At 38.3% G+C, this 23,177-nt stretch overlaps 1 protein-coding gene across 11 annotated transcripts in view; it reads left to right on the top strand.

The window, feature by feature from the left end:
• Positions 1 to 5,796: 5,796 nt before the first annotated feature.
• Positions 5,797 to 23,177, top strand: part of Emsy (EMSY, BRCA2 interacting transcriptional repressor) — a 93,669-nt gene continuing 76,288 nt past the window's right edge. For 4 of the 11 annotated variants that reach the window (XM_023716638.1, XM_004632501.2, XM_023716639.1 and 1 more), the window contains exons 1-5: positions 5,798 to 6,772; positions 8,567 to 8,675; positions 15,629 to 15,728; positions 18,361 to 18,435; positions 19,680 to 19,721. In XM_023716638.1, the coding sequence (XP_023572406.1) occupies positions 8,606 to 8,675; positions 15,629 to 15,728; positions 18,361 to 18,435; positions 19,680 to 19,721 (287 nt within the window). In that variant the 5' untranslated portion in view covers positions 5,798 to 6,772; positions 8,567 to 8,605. Of the gene's footprint in view, positions 6,773 to 8,566; positions 8,676 to 15,628; positions 15,729 to 18,360; positions 18,436 to 19,679; positions 19,722 to 23,177 lie in introns of all 11 variants that reach the window. The other 7 variants (XM_023716634.1, XM_023716633.1, XM_004632504.2 and 4 more) reach the window with 5 other exon arrangements.

Here is a 23,177-nt window from a genome sequence, read left to right as displayed (position 1 = left end):
GCTGCTGTGCTCCACTTCTTTCTGCTGCAGGCATTAAGAGTTGAACCCTTTGTGTCACTCTGGCAAGATGTTCTGTTCCTGAATCAGCTGGGTGGGTCTTGCCTCTAGCCTCTTTGCAGGGAGTTCTGCTGAAGGGTTCCTTGCTGGGCCTGCAGCCTGGGTCGAATGAGGATCCCTGGACCCCGGGTCGTCTCACTCACTCTCCGGGCCCGCGCTCCAGGTCTATTCAGAATCCCACCGGGCCCTGGGTCATCTCACTCACTCACTGGGCCTGCACTCTGGGTCTGCTCAGTATCCCGCGGCCCTGACGTCTCATTCACTCGCCAGGCTTGCGCCCTGGGTCTGTTCAGGATCCCGCCAGCCCTGGTTGGCTCACTCACTCGGTTCTGCAAGTTTTAACTAGATCCTTTGAATCCCCAGTGTGCAGATGGCCCTTTTGCACTCTTCCACACCTGTCTTTGTGTGCTACCATTGTAAGCCTACCTTGTAATTCCTTATGTACTCATATATCTTGCATTAAATATATTTCTATAGTGAGCACAGACTGATATGGTATCAATCAATATAAAAATAAGCTTAAATGAAAAGCAACAAAAACATTTTAAATAACTGAGTTGCTATGAACAGGAAGCTGGATGAAAATTTACTTGGCCTCAAACATCAGCCATTTTTTTTTTTTTTAATGGAAAAGGTGAATGATTCAGAAAGTAGAGCTTAGGGAATAGGGATATAGCTCAATGACACATACAAGCCTGCCTGGCAAGTGCAAGGTCCCAAATTTGATCCCCAGTATCGGGGGGAAAATCCTGAAAGTAGAGATAAGAGGTGTCAGAGAAACTGCATCAGAATTATTATGGCACAGTGAGTCTGCTGTGCCTCCTCTATTTTCCTTTGGAACAAGCTCTACAGGGTTATTCTATGCTTGTGTCACCTTTGTATGCCAGATGTGTGGGGAAGAGATAATTTGCATCTTTAATTCCTTAGTCTTTAAATTGAGAGACTGCACCAGAGGCGTTTCACACAAATATGGACCTAGTTGATGAAATCCTGGACCTATGCCCAATCATATTGGCATAATAGAAGAGACTGGAAGGAAGGGGGTTTCTTGAGTGGAGGAATGTCTTGCTTGTGGGAGGGATATGAACTGTTGTTGACTGTAGCAGTTGATATTTTCTAAAAGTGTCTAATAATTTTGGTCACACATGGTGTTCTAGTATTCTACCAAATTTATCAAGAGATTGAATCTATTTTCCTTTTTATTGAAATTAGACAGGCTTGTGATTGTTCTAATCAAAAGTATAGTGGAAATAGTGCTATACTACTTTCAGTTTTGTCATAAAACTGGTAATTTTCTCTGGTCACTTGCCATGGAATCTGGCCACCTGTTTGAAAAAGCCTGGGTTATATAGAGACCCACATAACAACTGAGAGCTGACAACCCATCAGATTTCAGGCAGCAGCGAACATTAACTGTTGATCCTATTAATAAATAGGCCTTCAGAGGATTCTAGACCTCACTCAACCTTCAGACCTCAGTGAATAACATAAAAAAAAGAGTAGAGATGATTTGCTCCCACTAAGCCTCATACCAACTGGAGATTTGTGAGCAAAATAAATTATTTAAGCCATGGCTATGATTTGGCTTGTAATTATGGATAGCTAGAATTGAGTAGTACCTTTTTATTTTAATGTAGTTGGTAGAGTCTCACTACACAGCTCAGAGTTGTAGTGATCCTCCTGTTTTCAGCCTCCCCAGTGCTGGGATTACAGGCATGCACCACCACTCTCAGTCAGTCTGTGTCCAGTTCAGCATGCCCAGGGGTGGGGTCAGCATGATATATGGTACCCAGGATTGAATCCCAGTCCTTGTGCTTGCCTAAGCAGGAGCTTAGTCAGCTAAGCTGTCTCGCCAGCCCTACTTGTGTGTTCCTGAAAAGCATCTTTTGGAGATATCTGACATTGAACAAACTATTTTTTCTATAGTGCTTGACTTCCTTAGCCTTAAAATTAACCATTTATTGTATCATGGGAATGATCTGAGGATTTAATGAGAAGATGCATACAAGGTGTTCTCTTTTCATAATGATTCTTCAAGAAATGCCATTTAATACTATTTCAATGTGCCTTCATCAAGTTTTTAGTTTTTCTGCTTTGTATAAATTTCCCTTCAAGGGCTGTGTGTTATATAGATTTATACAAACACCTATAAAATTTGAGTCTTTCTCCTTATTGTCTAACACTGTAGATTATACACTGTTCACTTTTAGATCACTTAGCCATACAGGGAGGTACACAGTGAGAAGCTGAGACCATTTTCCTTACTAACTTGCCAACCATGAGGGTGAGCTATCTTGTGAACTGATCCTGCAGCCTGTCAGGCTTGAGATGTCTGCAAAATCTTGAGAGATCTTGAGCAAAAACCGTTTTTATATCGGTGAGTGCAATATAAGTGCTAAGCCATTTTTGATTCTAATATAAAACGTGAAAACTGTATGAAACTTAAAAAAGCTATTTTTGTTGTTGTTGTTTTAAGCCACTGAAGTTTGGGATAACATTACGTATTAACTGTTAATACTTACATCAGCATGGGAAGGGATTAAGAGAGAAAATGATCAAAGCATGACTGGTCTAGGGTTGATGTGGAGGACAGAGATGTCTGAGAAGATTTCTAAGTGCTAAGACTGAGTCTCAGATAAATGATGTGGTGTCCAGGGTAGAATGGGAAGAAAGTAAAGCTAGTGAACAGGAACACACTTAGAAATTTGGGAACCTTATAAGTCTACAGATGTCCTGAGGTTAAAGAGCAGGTTTGGTGAAGGGAAAGGAGTTAAGACATACAGAATAACAAAGTTTTGTGTTAAATGTGGGGTATGTTGGCTATTGATTTTAGTAGACCAGATCATAAGAATATAGTGCAGAAGTGGGAGGATGTACAGGAGCTGTGAAGAAAGGTTTTTATATTGGTGAGTGCAAGGGCAGAATACACAATGGGGCAACCTAAGCTGATGATGGCAAACTTACAAATCTTCTCCCTAAGAGTGGTGAAATACAGTTTGTATGGCTTAAAGTGAGAGCCTCAGTGCAGGGGTGGTAGGTCTAGTAGTTGTGGTGACAAGTTAGGAGAACGCCAAGTTTTATTCCTGACTTGAGATATCAAAGGGGGAGAGAGAACTCTCAAAGGGACTTTAAGCAGTGAAATTAAAGAATGTGCCACACTTAAGATAAAGGCATGGCAGCAGTTCCCTAGGGAAAAGGGAGCTTCTGTAACTAGCATAGGTTTGCTTGAAAAAAAAGCTGGCATTTTATTCTGCTGGCAATTGGAAGCCAATGTTTAAGGAAACTTTACGATGAGCTTTGATTGCTCATTTTGAAAGTAGTGGAAAGTAGGGTGTGTGTATTTGGCAAAGGGTGACAGAGGTTCTTTGAGAGGAAAGAGGTTTGTACAAAGGCCCATTCCAGAAATGCTAAGGCCCTATCACTTACTATTACAATCAAGCCAGCTATTTGGTAAGTAGAAACTACAGAATTCAGGGGAAGGCGAGGAAGCTGTTGACAAGGCAGTGGTCAGATCTTTCATTTCTTTTCTACAGCCATTTTAGACTGTTCTGAAGTGTTTCTGATACTGCTTTGTGCCTGAACAAGTTATTTCCTATTTATTTTCTATTTTCTCTATCCTCCAAATCTAGTTATCTTTTTTTAAAGATACAATAAATACTTTTAAAAAATTTATTATGGTAAAAGGCACCTTGCAATTAATTCTCAATATATCCCCAACACACTTACCCATTGTTCTTGTCTTAGATCTTCTAATCTTGACTATTTAATATTTTACTTACATATATTTTAGTCTGGCTAGATTCATTTTTAATTCACACATTAGCTACATCAGTACAGTAATAAACTTCCTAAAAGAAACTAGACAATGTCATACAGCAGAAAAAAATATCAATCATAAGATGCAACCCAAGTTTTGCTATGAAATTTTGATACGACTTTGGATAAAGCACTTGATGTCTTCAGACCTTTAGGTTTTATTAGTGTAGTAATGTGTCCCTAAGGTCTTACCCACTTCAATTTGCCTGTGTAATATCATGGTAGCTTAACAGATATTTTCATGATGGCAATGAGCTGTACCTTTCTAATATAGCTGCTTAATATAGGAATGGTGGATGATAATCATTTTGAAGAAATTAAAGACTAAAGTGTTTAGTTAATAGAGGAATAACATTTAGATAGGCATTATACTTCCATTTATTTTCCCAGGGTAGAGGATAATCATTTATGTCTAGTAGGATACTAAGTCAACTTTTCTCCTTTGGAAGTTAAGTGTGTGGTGACTTTTGTTTATCTCATATTTCCTGGAAAGTGAGTTCATTTGAAACCATGGTTTTACTACTCAGCCTGTTATCTTGGGCAAGCTATTTTTCTCTCTGCCTTAGTTTCTTCGTTTATAAAATGGGGCTAATATTAGATTATTGTTGGGGACAATCTAATGTTATGCCACTACATTTGGATCAGTGAAAGCTCTGGATAAGTCTTAGCTATTATTATGTCCTAATCACAAGAGTGAGCAGACCTGACTCATCCCTCTTCTTAAATAGCTCATGGTTAGGAATTTTCAACAAATGACTATATGGTAATTCAGTGTTTTGAGCTCGGTAACAAGATGTCACGATGTGGCATAGGAGCAGAGAAGAAATGGAATAGAGGTAGGACATACTTTTTGAGTGAGTCTGATGCATAAGGAAGAAAATACACTATTAGGAACATTTGGTGTTATGAACAGTCAGAGGCAGGAAGGAGAAGTAGTTTCTGGCTGCAAAACAAAAAATATGGTTAGGAAATCCACCACTATCACTTAAAAGCTTATTAAAAAATACCCTATCTAAGACTTCCCAGATATACAGAATCAAAATTTGCATTTTAACAGGAGCCTCAAGTAGTGGTCTGTAGCATAGACTCTGGAACCAAACTGCTTAAATTCATATCCTGGCTTCACCATCTTATGTGTGACCTTAGGCAAGCTATTAAACTTCCTATGCCTCAGTTGCCTTGCTTGTAATTAGGGATAATAATAGTTTTACCTCATAAAGTGGTTTTAAGGACTGAGCTATAATGTGAAATGCTTAAAACAGTACTTGGAACCTAGTAAATACAACATTAACCATGGTAATTCATCATACTTCATATGGAGTCAGTTTTTGCAAGTCCTTTTTGTTTCTACTCTATTATTTGTCATTCTGACAGTCCTTGTAGAGGACACGTGGAGGTCAGAAGACTTGGGGTTATACAACACAGCTATCAATTCCTAGCTGTATGAAACTAGGTGAGTTACTGAACATTTGGGTTTTTCTTTATATAGTACAAGGGACTTTAATTATATATGGCTCAGAGATAGTGCAAAGCTCAGATTAAGGAATGTACATTATTATAGTCTTCTATTAAGATTTTGTTATTTTAACAACTTAAGCAGTTGGCTTCAAAATAACAGGCACCGGAAAATTAGGGAGGGAAGACAAGAAATATAAATACTATTTTATTTTTTTAACCTACAGCTTCATTCAAAAACATGAACAGTATCACTGGTTTTTATAATGGTTCCTGATTTATAGAGAACCTTTTTCTAAGTTGTGTGTCACCATATCTTTATAGGGTATATTATTCCATACGGTGTAGTATTTTTTCTTTTCTTTGAGGGGCTGGGGATATAAACCAAGGCCTCAGCCATGCTCCAGTCCTTTCAAGGAGGAAACTATGTCTGGTAATAGAATGTACATCAAAATCTTTGGTTCGAGAATTACTAATAAAAATACAAAATTTGGAGGGAGATCAAACAAAATTTGACGGAATCTTCAAAACAGGCTTTGAATCCTAATACACTGGGTCCCTTCTTGTCTGTAAGATAAGAGCGACAAGACCTCCACAACATGATGTGATTAAGAACAAAGGCTGAGGGTGAGCCTACCGCGTCCCAGTGCCTCAAATAAATTCCTTCCTTATAGCACGAGGTATCTATCTTCTACACTTCGCATGTGCAGGAACCCAAAGTTGAGAACGCTCAGGTTCTCCTTCTCCATTTGAAACTCCGTAACCCGGTGATAAGGTACGGGCAACTCCACTGTCAATTATCCGGGTGTGGATTATTTTTCTTCTAGCTGCACTTTGCGTGGCTACAGACGCTGATAATGGCCGCTACGACTCTTGAGAAATCCAATCCTAAACTATAACTGCGCTTCAGGACGAAGCTGGACGTTTTCTATCCCCAACCTCAGTGAAGCAAAGGTCGCTGCGAAACGCAAACCCCACCTACCCGCGCCATCTTAGCTGCTACGCACGACGCTACGCGCAGCGGAGAGCGCCGTCGATTGGCTGGGACGCGGAGGCGAGGCGCGCGAAGCCAGAGACCGGAGGGTACGCTGGAGGAGCCGGAGGAACTACAATCCCAGCCTTCCTTGCGCGTGCGCCAGCGAACCTGAAGCGAAAGACCTCGGTTTGCGTTGGACTACAATTCCTACCAGCCCCATGCGATACCGGCCCTTTCCTTTCAAAAAGCGTAAGAAAAGGACAGGATGAATGGAGGGCCTTTGGTGCCCGTTCTTCGAAAGGCGGGAAAGACGAACTACATCTCCCGATTGGCAACGCGCGCCTGCGCCTGCGTTCTGGTACCTGTCGCCATCTTGCCCCTTCTGAGGCACCGCAAACAAACCCTATTCCTGGTGTCCCCTAGTCTTGGCGGAGGAGCCTTTTAGATGAGCCCCGAAAGGCTGGGCAGGTGGGTGACTCTCAGGAGGGTCCTAGGAAGAGTTGGCAGGGACCCGGCGCAGATTAGCCCCGGCCAGGCACTTGGAGCCCAGGTTGGGGCGCCCAGCCCCATCCTCCGTTGTTTCCTAACGGTATCGTGGGTCTCCCGGAGGTGGCCGGAGGGGGACTCCGGCAGGCCTGGTGCTGGGGTGCCGGGGCGCCGGGGCTCCAGCTCTGGGAGCTCTCAGTGAGTCCCGGCAGTCCGGCTGGCTGTCCGTGCGCCTACTCTTCCGTTGTCCTCTCGCTGGGGAGGGAGCGAGGCGCCCATGCCGGCGGGGCCCCTGACACCGGCTGCGGCTGGAGGGCTTGGGGCGCGGGCTTGGCGTCCGAACGGGCGCTGAGAGGCGCGGGCAAGGAGCCCGGGCTGGTTGCTCTAGTGCTGCGGGCGGGTGCGTGGTGGAGAGGGGGCGGGGCGGGTTTGTTTCCTTGACACTTGAGCCGCCGGGAAGGACTGCGCGAGATCCGGGGACCCCAGCCGGCCCAGCAACTATCGGGGACGTTTTGGATGCGAGGCAGCCCGGCGCTAGGGTCCGCTGGCCAGGATGTGTTGGGATGCCGTGACGTGGTGCTAGATTCGGGCGGTCTAGCCGCCTCCAAGATCCTGTCTGGAGGCGGGGACAAGCTATTGGAGGGAGCGGATTTCTTTTTTTGCCTCTTTTTCCTCCTTCCTACCCCTTTAAGTCATCTTGCCCGCAGGGGTGCGCAGTCCAGCTCTGCTAGCCCAGGAGTTGGTTTTGGAACCGAGAGGTTGGTGGGAGTTGGGGGGGGGGGGGGGTTTGAAACGGGGGCGTAGAATTGGAGTTAGCAGCCCAACCACTGGGACCGGATGTAGCAGTTATTTCGGTTCAGTGACTCCCAGGCTGTGAATTCACTCATTCATTTTACTTTCTCCCGCCAACCATTCATTTATCCATTTAACGAATGTTTACTCTGGGTGTGCTGTATGGAAAGCAGGTTTTGTGTAAGTCCTGAGCGCTTTTTGTCCTCTAAACTAAGGCAATTACCAATACGAAGTAAGTTCTTGTCATTTAAACTTTTGGTAAGCAGTAGTTTAATGACTACGATGTCTAAATTCATATTTCATTGTCAAGATGTGAGGAGAGGGCCAGGGATATAGCTCAGAGGCATAAGTTACAGCCTGACAAGTGCAAGGTCCTAAGTTCTATCGCTGGTACCGCAAAAAAAAAAAGAAAAAGACTTGAGAGTGCTTTTTATTATTGAGTTCCCATTAACACAAATAACCTGTTAGAAACTATAAGTGAGAAAACTGACAGAAGTCACTTGGCCAGATTTATAGGTAGTGGCTTGTATTTATTAAATTGCATACCAGTCACTATGAAGAAACTTGGCATGTATTGTTCATTAACACACATAACAAACTGAGTGGTAACACCTTGGTCTTAATACATGTGTAAAACTGGTTCAGTTTGTCTAGTTTTGCTAGGATTATACTACCATTAAGCCCTTGCTCTTTCCACTGAATGGTACAGTAAGCTCTCAAATGGTGGTTTAATTCTTTGGCAGAAGTTGCAAAATGGTGATGAAAAGTGATCGTGAGGTATCTTATTGATTTCACTTTTTTTTTTTTTTTTTTTTTGGTGGAACCGGGATTTTGAACTCAGGTCCTTGGTGCTTGCCAGGCAAGCGCTTATTCTACCGAGCCATTTCCCTGGCCCCTGATTTCACTTCTTATCCTGTGGATGGATCTCCAGGTGAGTGGCCTTTTGAAATACATTGATAAATTGGTTGTTTTTTCTTCTGGTAGGGAGGAGAAGCTCTTTGGGGCTACCAAACATAAGCAGCAATGCCTGTTGTGTGGCCAACCCTTTTGGATCTCAGCAGGGATGAATGCAAAAGGATTCTTCGAAAATTGGGTATGATTTTTATTTTTAATATTTTTTGTCTTTGATGTTTTTCCTTTCTGTGTGGGGTATAGTTGTTTGCTTGAATGTCATCCTATGCTATATTAGAAACCCTTTGAAGACCTAGTCACCATCCTTCTCATTGTTTCCCCAGTGCCTGTTGTGCTGATTTGTACATAGGAGGTGCATGAATCATAATATGAGTAGCCAAGAATCATTGATAGTTGACTGGCTATTTGGAGTCTTTTATACCTGACGTCTCAGTCCTTAAACCTAAAAGATAGGCTGTTTTATGTTTTTTGGGTAATTTTTTGCCTCCATTTTACAGATGAAGTTTAGAACCTAGGGTGATGCTGAAACTAAAGTCAGTATTTGACTAAATGATTTTCAATCTCACTTTAGCATACTTTTAACCTGAATGTATGAATTACATATACATATTTTTCAATTCTAAGTTAATACATGCTGTACCTACTTCCCCAAATTATATTTTATTATTATTAATAAAATGTGTTTTGTGCTTATTAATTACCATTTAGTGCTTTTCCTTTATAGCAGCCTTTTTTTTTTTTTTTTTTTTTTTTTTTTTTTTTTGGTATTTTTAGGGTGTCTACAGGGTGTTAAGGATCTCACTACTAGATTGGACTGGTAGTGATCCACCTGTTTGCAACCTCCCAAAAGCTGGAATTACAGGCATGTGCCACCATGCCCAGTCTCAATTGCTGTCTCAGTGTGCCCTGGTGGTGGGGCCGGTACCAGCATGGCAGGCCCGGGGATCAAACTCCCGGCCCCTGCGCCTGCTTGCAGGCATATAGCAGCCTTTCTTAACCAGCATTTTAAGGAGAGAATTAAGCCCTAATGCCAAGGCATCTGTTCTATATAATGAAATAGCTTCTGTGTTGCAGGCATGGTATTAGTTATGTGCTGTTCCAAGACAGTTGAGAAGAGTTACTCAAATCATTTTCCATATTGTTTGGTTCAAATGAAGACCCGTGGTTGAGAAATGCTGTCTTAGATTATAGAGAGCTTTTCTTACTTAGTACTGTAGCTTCAGGCTAGCATAATAGATGAAATAAATGAAAAAAAGAAAAAAGAAAATGAACAATAAATGTTTTAGCAGTGAAGTGCAATTATTTAGATAAATGCCTGTCATGATGCCTGGCTTCTGATTATGTAATACTGGTTTTTTTTTTTTAAACATTTATTTATTTATATGTGTGTGTTTGTGTGTGTGTGTGTGTGTGTGGCCAGCTCAGCCCACCAGGGGGCAGGGCTGGCTGGCATGTGGTGCTGGGGGATCGAACCATGGTCCCTGTGCTTTGTGAAGTTTGTTCCAAGTAGGTGCTTTAGACCACTGAGCCATCTCACCAGCCCCCTGATTATGTAATATTTAAAGAGCTGCAAAAAGATGCTTCAAAGGAAGTATTTTTGAGGAACTTCTTATATGTAGATCAGATAGAATTAGAGCCACTCAAGCCTGCTAATAACTTGTCCTCGTTTTAGTTCCCCACATGCCACTGTAAGGATTTCAAACCAATTCTTAGCAGTTTGTTCATTTGTTTATTTTTGCAGTATTTGGGATAGAACCCAGGGATGTATTTTACCATTGAGCTATATCTCCAGTCCTTTTTTTCATTTTTTATTTTGAGACAAGGTTTTGTTAAGTTGCCCAGATTAGGCTCAAACTTGGGATCCTCTTAAGTAGCTAGGATTATAGACATGCTTCATTGGACCTGGATCTAGCATTGTTACATTAGCAAGTTGAAAAGAGATTTTTTAGTGAGATGTATTATTCTATTTTTTAAAATCTCATATACAGACTTTTAATACTAGTTTGAAAATATAACTTGCTGACAATTATAAAATTGGACTCATTATATAGCTGAACTGATTGAGGATCACAAAAATGACAGATTGGATTGGGGTTTCTGGCTTTTGGAGGTTTTCAATCAGGAGATTATATTTAAAAGTAAAAATGATAGCTGTTAAGTCCAAATTTATCCTTAGCTCTTCCCTTAAGTTGCCTGAAGTGATAAGGAAATGGTTTGGTATTCACTTAACCCAGCAAACCCCCCCCCCCCAAAAAAAATACATAAATCAAGAGGTTAATATCTTGTGTTCACTAAAAGAAGGAATACTTCTGAAGCTCCCAGGGCTATGCATATCTGAAAAACCGCCAAGTATCAAAAAGATACCGTTTTGCAGAAGCAATATGTATCACTGAATTACAGTGGTAGAGTTAGTAGGTATGCCTCGGCAAAATAGTGGTGCTGGACACAAGACGTTCCAAAAGGAATGTTGAATTATTTTTTCACATGCTTTAAAATGTAGTGCTAAATAATTTTGAGTTTAGATGTATGTTTTCTCAGTGGGTATATCAGATGAACAAGCCAGCCAAGATGTGCTCTGGTGCTTAGAGAATTTAGAGTGAGATTACCTGTAGGTGGGCTTTCCCTTGGTACCGGAGGATGAGCCTTCCTAAAGAGGAACAAACTGTTCCTAAACCAGAAAAGAAGATTGTATGAAAGAAAAAGGTGTCACAGATGAACAAAAACCTAGGGCACAATAGAATTCACTGTGAAATAAATACAAATACAAATAATGAATTTAGCCCTAATTTTAAAAGCTGTGTAATGCTGCTGGAGAGCTGCTTGTATACAAAGGAAAACAGCCATCCTACATGATAATGTCATTGACACATTGAGACCTTAATAGTGATTTACCCAAAGACTTCCTTCCCACCTGTTGGCTCATTATCATAACAGTGAACTTGCATTGCTTTCAAACACTAGCTCTAGATCCTAAGTTTAGAAAAGATAATGTATTTAAGAATTAGCTTTGTCATTTTAAAGATACCTATAAATTATCTTAATATAAAATGCTAAACAGATTTTACTGAATTACAAAGAAATTGGGATAGAGAATTTCTTTATGATATACTGAATGTACCACTAATAAGGAAATGCATTTTATCTGACAACCTCCTGCCCCATTGAACCCAGGGTCTTGGTCTTGAGCTGCATCCCCAGTCTGTTTTGAGCTTTGGTCTTGCTATCACCAAGTTTCCCAGACCTGACTTGAATTTAGGATCTTCTTGCTCTCAGAGTACAGGGATTACAGGGTGTCAGTTACTATCCTCATTTCAAAATATCTGATGCCAAAACTTTAAGGAGGAGAGGTTTATTATTTTGTCTTCTGTTTTACAAGTTTCATTTCTTGCATGGTCTAGAACATGGTGGAAGAGCCTGGGTGGAGGAAAGCTGCTCACCTCACAGTCAGAAAGAGACAAGGAAGAAATGGGGGAGTGAAAGATACACCCTTCCAGGCCATTCCCCCAGTGACTTGCCTTTTCTGACCAGGTCCCACTTTCTAACATTACATTTAGTTGTATTGTTCCCCTGATTCAATCAGCTTTCAAATGCTAGGCTATGAGCAAAAGAGGCTTTGGGACATCTAGATAGAAATGATTAATATAGGCCTTGGCCAATTTTATGACTATTCTTAACTATAAAACCCTAGCCATTGTGGGGTTTTATGTATATAAGTACAATTGAATAACTGATTTGTTTAAATGGAATGATTGGAAGGTTTTATAGAAAAGGTTTGAAAAAAAAATTCTTGGCAAATTTTTAATTTTCTCTGGCCTCTTTCTCCTTTCCATTTTCCTTCCTTTCCTCCTATCTTCCTTCCTTTCCTCCTATCTTCCTTTCTTTCCTCCTATCTTCCTTTCTTGTGGTCCTGGGGATTAAATTCATGACCTTCACACTAAGCTACACCCCATCCCTTTTTTACTTTTTGAGACAAGGTCTTGCATATTTGCTTAGGCTGGACTCAAACTTGCATCACTTCTGCGGTCTCATGGAATGCTCAGATTGCAGGTTTTGTTTTTTGAAGTGTTCAAGGGTGTTTACTTCATTATACTTACATGTTATTGGCGTTAACACAATGGAGTGGCACCAAATACATTAACAGAAATTCAACTGAGTTTAAGATATATCATGAAGTTTAGCATGGTGGTGCATGCCTGAAGTTTTAGCACGTGGGAGACTGAGGCAGGAGTATTACAGGTTTGAGTCCCTCCTGGGCAAATAAGTATGCCCTGTCTAAAAAAAAAAAAAAAAAAAAAAAAAAAATGTAGAGCTGGTATGTTCAGTGGTAGAGTTCCTCTTGGCTTGATCCTTAGTACTGAAAAAAAGTCAGGACTTGAGGATACCCTTAAGATGGTTGACTTCTGTTGTTACAAGTGTTTCTGTGGTACTTTATAGTAGTACTGTAGTAGTAATGATAGTAGTAGTTATATTCTGTGAATAGTTTGCTTTGTTTTAGTAACTATACATTTTGCTTCTGTTAGTATAAAGTGCTCAAATGTAGTCACTGTTACTGGAAGTTACTGAAATAATTTGGAAAACTGCTTGTTACTCTTTCACTCTACCATATTTGTATTCCTCACCCTGCCTACTTGGAGCATAGGTTTTTTTATTTTCCTCCCTATTTAAAACCTGTTTCTTGACTAGATGATATATTTATTTGTTCATTTATTGCTGTAAGTTTTATCCTAATTTCTTGAGATCTTATTGCACAGTAACCGTATTCTGCAGCTAACTACTTGAGGGCAGGACCTAACACAGTATTTATGTATGTATGTAATAGGACTCAGTATTGATTTGTCGAATAAAATATTCTATAAATATTGAGAGTATAGTTAATTTTTGCTTGATCATTTCCAATGCCTTGGTCTCCTCTGGGTCTGATAAAAGCTGAAATGTTTCCTGAAACTAAATTGTCTCTTTTTGTTTCCTAGAATTAAGTATTTCCTTTACTGTCTAGAGCAATAGAGCTTGTCTTTTAGGAGAAATTCCATGAAATGTCCACCAAGTGTCCAGTACAGGTTGAACACGCAGGATATATACTTTGGGTAATTTGTTGGGACCAGACATTTCTTTCTTTTTAAAAAATGTGTTTAGGACTGGGTGTACAGGGTCTCACTATGTAGATCTGACTTGTAGTGATCCTCCCGTTTTTAGCCCCTAAGTGCGGAGATTACAGTCGCACACCACCATGTGTAGTCTCAGATGTTTCTTTTTAATGTAGTCGTCCCGTTCTTGTATATAAAGCTTCATTTTGATGGAATTGTGAATAATATGAGGTAAATGAGACTGCTAATCACTTATTAGTATATATGTAGTCTGTAGTCATACATCTATTTGGCTTGTATTTATTGTGTTTTATATCTGGCATTGGCAAGTAGCAAATACTGTAGCACACTGAGTTTGAAGAGAATTTCAGTCTAGACATATATTTCCTACCGGTGTATTTGTTTATATGTTTCAAAGGATTAATGACTTAAAGCATTTGTTTTATCATTTCTTTCTATTCTATAGGTTATTGGTGTTTTCTGAGAGCGCTCTTGTGTCTCTGTGCAGTTGATAATTTAGCTGAGATGAATGGGCCTCTCTTCTTGTGGTCTTTTATTCTGGGCTGTTTTGGACCTTGGTATCTCTAAGGGAGCAAGGCCCCAATTTAAAGTTTTTAGCAAGTGTTTGTTTGCATGCATTTTTCATTTTCCATTGGCCGAAATCAAGTCACTTGTCAGGCTTACAGTCCATAGGAGAGAAGTACACAAGCTATAATGGTAGGCAAGTATGTTTTAATGGGCCTGTTTAAGACTTGTAGTTTTATATCTTAACCAGTACCAGAGACTGATAGCTTCATTTTGTAATGGTTTGATTCTGTTGAAAGAGTGAAATATAAGCTGTTTGGTATTAGGATTCACTGTATTATGTCCTAGTTTCTTTAAGAACATGTTTTCTAATTAAGCATTTTGATGATAGTTCTGTAGATACAGGGGATCTTAGATCTGGAAAGTACCTACAGTGTTCTTTTTAGATGAGGAAATAGGTTCACAAATAAGAAAGGACTTGTTTAAGGTCACACAACTAGTAAGTAGTGGTGATGGAACCAAAAAAAAATTTAATTGTAGCCATTACAAATATGTATTTCATTTTATATTTTAAGGTTTTTCTTTAAAGACTGAGCCAGAACGGTTACATTGAGTTTGAGGCCAATGTGGGTTACATAGTGAGATGCTGTTTAAAAAAAGTAGAAAATAATTTTTTTCTTTTAAGTTTTATTTTTATTGGTACATGTTTAATTAATTAATTAATTAATTTGTGGAACTGGAGATTGAACTCAGGCGCTTGCTCTTGCCAGGGAAGTGCTTATTCTACTGAGCCATCTCCCCGGCCCCGTGGTACGTGTTTATAGTACCTAATGATTACATTTATCTTGGGGAGTTGGTATATTTACATGGATACCTCTTAATTCTTTTTATGTTTCCTTTCCCTCCCAATCTTTACCCTCCCTCCCTTATCCCTCCAGATTTGTCTCCTTATTTCCTATTATGTATCTTTTTAAAATTACTTATACTTCAGGTTTCTTTTATAAGAGAAACTATGTTGTACAGTGCTCAACAGTACTTACCCAGAAGGGAGGTGGAATATAGTTTGAATTTGTTAGACAGTCCTAAGAAGTTATTTTGAGGGTTGATCAGTGAAAGTACCCTTCAGTAATGCTAAAGACTTCTCTTACCAGTCTTATATCACTTGGGGGCCTATTTCATGTTGTAAATATATTGGATTTTTCTACATGAACATGTTACATACATGTGAAGCTAACTGTGAAGCAATAGAAAACAAAATGATACAAATTGTAGAAGCCATATTTAAATCTTTTGTTCGAAAAGGCTAGGGAGATATCTCAGTGACATAAGTGCTTGCCTGGCAAGCACAAGGTCCTGAGTTTGATCCTTGATACCAAAAAGAAAATATTTTGTTAGATAAAATTTTTCAAAGACTTAAACTTCCATTTGGCTGATTTTAAGTTTCTAGACCTGAAGTTTAACTATGTATACCTATAGTATGAAAATATTAAAGGTCTATCTTGATAAAATAATTTTCTTCTTCTAGAATTGGAGGCATATGCCGGAGTTATCACTGCACTTCGGGCACAGGGGGATCTCACCAAGGAAAAGAAAGATCTTCTTGGAGAACTCTCAAAAGTTCTTAGGTAAATTATCATAAAAGTTTGGGAATTGTGACTCTAGAAATTTCATTTTGAGGGATTATATTACTTTCCATTCTGAATTGAAGAACAGAGGTATTCAAATTGTTGATGCTTAGGAATCCTATGCTATTTGTGTACTCTGTTACAGAAAATAGTGCAACTTATCTTTTGTTTTGTGATCCCATCAGAAAGGATTCAAGGCAGGTTTAGTTTTGGCCCATCTGAGAAAGGGAAATATATTTGACAAAAGTGGAAGAAAGAAAAAGTGGCAGCAAATACATATTAAGATCTAAGGTGGTGGGACTGGGGAGATGGCTCAGTAGAATAAGTGCTTCCCTGGCAAGTGCAAGGGTCTGAGTTCAATCCCTCGTTCCGCCAAAAAAAAAAAAAAAAAAATCTAAGGTGGCATTTGTTAGATTAAAGACATGCAGGGAAGATGCCTTAAAACTGGGTAGTGATTATGAAGTCATAACCTTAAGCATAGTCTTCCGTTAGTTGCGTTAGAATGGCATTTGTCTTTTAAAAATTTTTTTTTATTTTAGGGAAAGGTCTGCAGGGTGTTTCGGGTCTCGTTACTAGATCGGACTCATAGTGACCTGCCTGTTTACAGCTTCCCAAGAGCTGGGATTACAGGCGCATGCCACCACGCCCAGTCTCAATTGTTCTCTCAGCGTGCGGGATTGAACTAGCCCTTGTAGAGTGGCATTTGGATCCAGTAAAAAAATTGGAGTGAGATTTCTCTTCTCTCTCTTCTCTTCTCTTCTCTTCTCTTCTCTTCTCTTCTCTTCTCTTCTCTTCTCTTCTCTTCTTTCTTTCCTCTTCCTCATTCTCTTCCTCTTCCTCTTCCTCTTCCTCTTCCTCTTCCTCTTCCTTTTCTTCCTCCTCCTCCTGCTCCTTGCTGTCCTCCTCGTGCCCCCCCTCTTTGCAAAGTTTATTTGAAAAAGTGAAAATGAAGAGTGAGGGAGACATTGGCTTTGCAGAATGAGCCTGGGTTGAGCGAAAGAGGAAAAAACAAAATAAAGGTAACACTGGTTAAGTAGGTCAGGATATTGTGAGGAAATCAGGATCACTTTTCTTGATTTATTGTAACATTTCAAGCTTTTTTTTTTTAACTGTTGTTCATATTTAAAGACTTTCATCTTATTTTGTAAGTGAAAGGATGGATGAGGTTCTACCTGTTATTTAATAATATAAATGTGAGGATGCACTTAAACTAAATTTTCATTCTTATTGTTTTGTTGTTATATATGCTTTTTCATAAATTTTGCTTTTTATCCCCTAAAATGTTTTAACTCATGGCATAAAAACAGTAGAGAATATACTCGGAAGAGTGGTATTATTTGTGAAGAGAATGGGTATAGTCTTTTAAAAAGTTATTTAATTTTGGGGCTGGGGAGATGGCTCAGTAGAATAAGCGCTTCCCTGGTAAGCGCAAGGGGCTGAGTTCAATCCCCGGTTCTGCCAAAAAAAAAAAAAAAAAAGTTACTTAATATATGTTTAATATAAGCACAATATCAATGTAAGCATATTTAATTTTTTTATTTTGAAGAGGAAAACACGCCCAAATTTGAAAACAGGATAGTAGGAGGATAACAATGGTTAATGCATTGCATATTTTTATCTTTAAATTTCTCAGAGTGTAAGATATAGGCATTTAATTGTCCAAACAGTATTAGCACAAACCTTTCTTTTCAATGAACTTAAGAAAAATTAGAAGTATAACTATCTTAACTCTCTTTGTGTATGTGTGTTTCTGTTTGTTTTGGGTTTTTTTTTTTTTTTTTTTTTGGTTTTTCTCTTCTTTCCACATCCTAGTTTTTCTTTGCTTTTGCATAGTTTCTTCCCATTTTATAGTAGTTATTGTACATTTTGGATTTCATTCACTGTTTTAGCTTCTCACACTAGGGAGGCAGTATGTTTGCCCATGTGTGTCTGGTTTTTTTCACTTATGAGTATGATCTTGAGTTGTATCCATTTACCTATAAAGGTCTCCAGTTTATCCTTCTTTGTGGCTGAGTAGTACTCCATTGTGTAAAAAGACCACATCTTTTAAAAATATAAGCATATTTTTACCATTGGTTACATAATGTAATGTATAAGACACATAGCTAGAAGTGTTTAGTTATAGATTGTTACCCTGGCATCAAGTTTCGTAGTGTGTAGCCACAGGATACAGATTTTCCTGCCACTCTCATTCTTTATTGTATTCACTGAACATAAAATTATCGACTCTTAAACTTTAGAAAAGACCTTAGAAGGCTTTCTTCTAAGTGCCAAAGTCCTCTTCTCAGCAGTCATGATTGGGAAGCCATTGGTTTATGTATTTAGATACAGGAAGCTTTGCCAATCTTTTCTATGGTCTAAGGTTTCTGAGATTTGGAAGTAATGCCTTGATATCAACCTCTGTTTGTCTTTTTGTAATTTTTGATTTGTTACAAATTCTTTCTGCAGTTACACAATCAGTATGAATCCTTTTCTAAGACTGAAACATTTGAAGGTCTTAGGCTCCCATTATGTCTTTTCACAAAGCAATCCCCCTTCCCTCCCCCACTGCCTGTTGACTTAAACATTAATAGAAGTATAGCAAAGAGCTGCCTGCTTGGCAGAGTTCTATAATGGCTATTTTTTTTCATAGCATCTCAACAGAACGCCACCGTGCTGAAGTTCGGAGAGCAGTAAACGATGAACGGTTAACAACAATTGCACATAAGTAAGCCATTAGTCATACCACCCCTGATTTTTTATGACATAGTATAATGTAGTTTTGAAACAGTCTTCCTGTTGTAGCGGATTCCTGAGTCCTTTATCTTAATAACAACATTTCTATTGAGGGATCTTGACCATAGTGGTCAGTGTTTATTCAGTTGGTTATGGTTTTTGCATTTTGTTAGGCTGGCTTAAAATACTTAGGTCAAATCCTCTTACAAGGTAATTTCTGTATAATTAAAGATCACCGAAGTTTAGACCACTTACTTGAAGTAAAGTTCAGTCACAAAATAGTATGCCTTCTCAAATTGAAAGTCCCTTAGGGGTTCTTTGTAATGGGATATTTGATATGTATATTACTGTGGGCATAACTTTTTTGTATCTATCTGTAATTATCTCATGTATTTTGAGATTCAGAAAAACACGAACATATTTCTTGCTTTTAAGACATGATTATATTTTAATGTACTTTAAAAAGTAAAAGTAAAATGGTAAAGGACTCTTACCAAATTGTTTTGAGATCATTACTACTGTTTGACAGATGGGGTGAGGGTGGACTGAGGGCAGGGATCAAGCATGGGAGCATACATGGAGACAGTGCCTCCAAAGAATAGAAAGGAACAGAAATTATCTTTACAGTGTTGATATAAGATGATAGAAATATTTCATAAAATATGTTCAAATATTTTTAATTTTTGTTTTAATGTGAAATAAAACTAATGGAAAAATTCAATGCATTTTCATAATGTAATAACTTAAACTATGTATTTAAATCAATTGGCAGAATTTTCATCTACCCCAAAGATCTGTTAGCTTTGTGTTCTTCCCTCATTTTACTTAATATATAAAATGGGGTGTTTTTTAGCATCATAAAAGTTTAGCATTTTATCATAGAACTTTGAGATTTTTGAGTGGTAGGTATAGTATTTAGTTGTCAGGCTAACATGGTTGAAACATTCAAATACTAATGTATTCCTAATTTAATTTGCTCCAGACTTTTTAGTTGAGATTCTCTAAAAATGGTAACTGAACCTAGATTCTAATTTGAGAATTAGTAATAGGAAATTTATGTACTAGGTAATAAAATAGTAAGCAGTATGTTGCATTCAGAGGCACTTAGAGACAAAATCAGTTTCTTAGAAACATTGGAAGAGTATTGTGGGGCAACTAGTTGTAAGTTGATGCATCAGTGTCATACTTAAAGGATAACATTTATTTAGTCTCCTTTTCCTTTTTTCCCCTTTAAAGAATGAATTTATCCTTATATTTGGGTGAAAGACCAAGTTACAGGTATGCAAATAGGTTATTACTATTTCAGGCTTTTTCTTGTATTTATTTCCAAATTGAAGCTCTCAATTATTCAGGGGCACATTGTTCCATTTATGAATTAACCATGCCCCTTGCTTTTCCTTCTCTTCCCCTCCTCCCCTTCCTAATAATTCCTACCCTTTAGCCATTTTGCTGCTTGGGAGTACCTCTAGTCAGAGGGTGGGAAGGGAGAGGAGGTGAAAATTTTAATTAGTAATGTTGCTATTTGTTAGTTGTCTTGGAAAACATTTGGTGAAGAATTTACTAGTATTTGCCAAAATATTTTTGGATATTATATGAGTTTCTTTAATCTATTTGACCTCTCCCTTTCCCTCCTCTCTCCATTAGCATGGATAATTGAGAGTTGGCTTTTATCTGCCTGTGTTTCCTCTCTTTTCCGTCTCCTTTCTGAATTCCTTAATATATGAATTTTATTTTTTGAAAAGAGTTTACTTCAGTGTATAATTTTAAGCTGCTTAGGTCTTTCTGTACTCCTGTTTTAATATTTTATATTGTGGTTTTAGTTTGATCAGATGTATTTATTTGATGAGCCCAAGAGTTACTGAGTAGAGAGCTTTGATTATCTTCTTCCCCTTAGCTGTAGCAACAGAGCTTAGTTCCAGAGGTTATCTATGGGAGACTTCAGACACTGAGCTTGAAAAAACAGTGAGAGGAATGCATCTGAACTGACTGCATTCCCTTTCTCCTCTTCCTGCCCTCCCCCACCCCAAAGAGCAGTTTAGGCCAGAAGGAATGTGGTTGAAAAGTGATGAGAAAGCCAAGAAGATAGAGCACACAAAGGAAAGGGAACAAAAGGAGTGGAGTGTTGGGGGTCAAAGAGAAACCTTGCTTGTGGCTTAAAGCATAACACATGTTGTTTGGCATCAGGCCATATGCTAAATCTGATGCTGTAATTCAGATTTGATATACAACAGAATGTTTAAGCTTCAGATTTTTAAATTGGGCTGTGCTTACCCATGTTGTCTCTAGAGTAAGAATAAGGTGGCTGGAATTTCTGCTCTTTAACCCTTTTACGATTAGTCAGAAATTTCCAGGATACTGTGTTTCTGTGTGAGATGAGGATTCCTCTCACACTAAGGAGTGATGTGACAGCCAAGGTGATTTAATTAGTATTATTTTAGATTTCTTGGAAGAGGGAGTAGAGCAAGGTTTCTGTCCTCTGCTGTATTAGTATAAATGGAGAGTTAGTGCATTGAGAGAGTAAGATATCTCAGTGAAACTCTGCAGTAAGATGTTTAAAGTTTGTAAATTCAGTTTAGATGACTTATGTAACTAATGCATATTTATACCCCATTACTAAACAAATAGAAAATTTTAATCTAATTCTAACATACTTAATTTTCACTCAAAAAAGTTGGAGCATGTTTGCATGAGTGGAAATATGGAAGATTTATACATTTTTCTGAAAGTTGCAGTTGTGTATTGCACTGCAAGCTTCTCTTTTTAGTAACAGCATATAATTATGACTTTAAATGATTAATCTTCTGTAATTTCCACCACAATTTGAACAGTGCACCAGGTAAGTGTAGATAACACTTTGTGTGGTAAACTCACACCAACCAAGTTGATTAGCAATAATCTAATAAAATGGTAGTAAAATAAAATAGGCTAACAAAATACTAAATAGCTTTTAAATTTTTTTCCTTTACAACCAGCTATAGCCCTTTCTGCTTTTCTTGGTCACACCGTTCTTTGTTTCCAACCAAGTATACTATGGAACTTATGAATTTGTCAATTGTTGGGGTTTCAGGAAATCCTGTTTTCCTTGTCTTAGGAAGAACTGTGTTAAAATGAAGAAATTTATAGGTTTTTTTCACAGTGACCCGCTTGGATTCATCAGCTTTTTGAAAAGCCATTTTGAATTGAACTTAAATTCCTAAGTGATTTTTAAAAAAAATTTTAATTAATGAATTAATTAATATGGGGTCTTACTACGCAGTTCCAACTCGTAGTGATCCTCTTCTCTCAGCCATCCCAGCACTGGGATTATAGGTGTGTACTACTATGCTAGGTTTTGGGGCCAGCACAATACACCAGCATGGCATGTGTCCCCAGGGATTGAACTCGGGGACCTTGTGCTTGCTAGGCAGGCACTTAGATTGCTGAGCTATTTCCCCAGCCCTTGAGAGATTCTTTTTTTTTTTTCCCATTCAGTGAAAAGTTCGTAACAAGTAGACCACATTTCCAAGTTGATATAAATCAAGGACAAAAGTTAGACATTTAAAAAAAGACATAAAACTTGTTTGAAACATTTATACTTTCTTTGTGTATGCCATGAAATTGTAGTAGCTGAAATATATTAAAGGAGATGTTAATTAGTTGTGGACCTTAGATAAGCTATTTAGCCTGTGTTCTGACTCGGTTTTCCCATCTATAAAATGGAGATAAAAAGACTACCAATTTGATAGGATTGTTGCAAGAACTATGAATTAATACACATGCAATTTTTAGAACAACGCCCATCATGTAGTAAGTTCTTAATTGATTTTAACTAGCGTTACTACCATAACCATAATTATTCTGCTACTCACTAAGCAAGACTTTTATGTAGTCCATCAAAATCTGAAGAATCAGTGTATGAAGAGTCTTAAAGTCTTAAGTTATGCATTGTAGAATCCATGGTTTCAAAAAAAGGATAAAGGGGGTTGGGAAGATAGTTCAGTAGAAGGACCTGAATTCAATCCCCGGTTCTGCCAAAAAAAAAAAAAAAAAAAGAGAGAGAATAGAAATATTTCTGATTTTGTGAAGAGATTATTTCTGAATAAATGTTAATCTTTGATGCTAATGATTACTTAGGGTCTGTCATGGAGCCAAGTCAAGAGAAATGACAATTTTCTCTTTTTGGTATAGGGGTTAGGGCCTTTGCACTGAACTACATCCCAGTCATTTCTGTTTTTGTTTTTTTTTTTTTTTTTTATTTTGATACAGACTCTCACAAAGTTTCAGAGGCAGGATTTGAACTTGTGATCTTACTGTTTCAACCTCCCTCAGTTCTGGGATTATAGATGTGTACTACAGCACTCAGCTGACAACTGTTTTTTCAGGATTTCACCTCTGGTCAGATTCTCAGAATGAAACTTGCTCAAGAAATGTAGGGTAGAGAAACTGAGAGTGATATCTGCTTGAATAGGAAGTCTAAATAACTCATTACTCTTACAGTGAATGGTGGTATATATAAACTCAAATAAAATGGTAGATTTCTTTTAGCATCCTTAGATCTGATCCATTTTTAACAGGAAGGCATTGTGTGTATATAATAATAGAACATACATCATTAGTAACACATGCTGTTATGTATACAGCTTTCTTCTATGCTTTACTACCTAGTTCCCCTCGTTTACTGCCTCTTTTTCCTTCATTTAAAAGCCTTTAGAACCTCTGGCCATGCAGGCAGATACATAATATTGCAAATGTTCA

The sequence above is a fragment of the Octodon degus genome, unplaced genomic scaffold (assembly GCF_000260255.1).
Source record: "Octodon degus isolate 3935 unplaced genomic scaffold, OctDeg1.0 scaffold00049, whole genome shotgun sequence".
NCBI lineage: Eukaryota > Metazoa > Chordata > Mammalia > Rodentia > Octodontidae > Octodon > Octodon degus.
The sequence above is the reverse complement of the archived record's forward strand: the minus strand, read 5'-3'. Positions and strand labels throughout refer to the sequence as shown.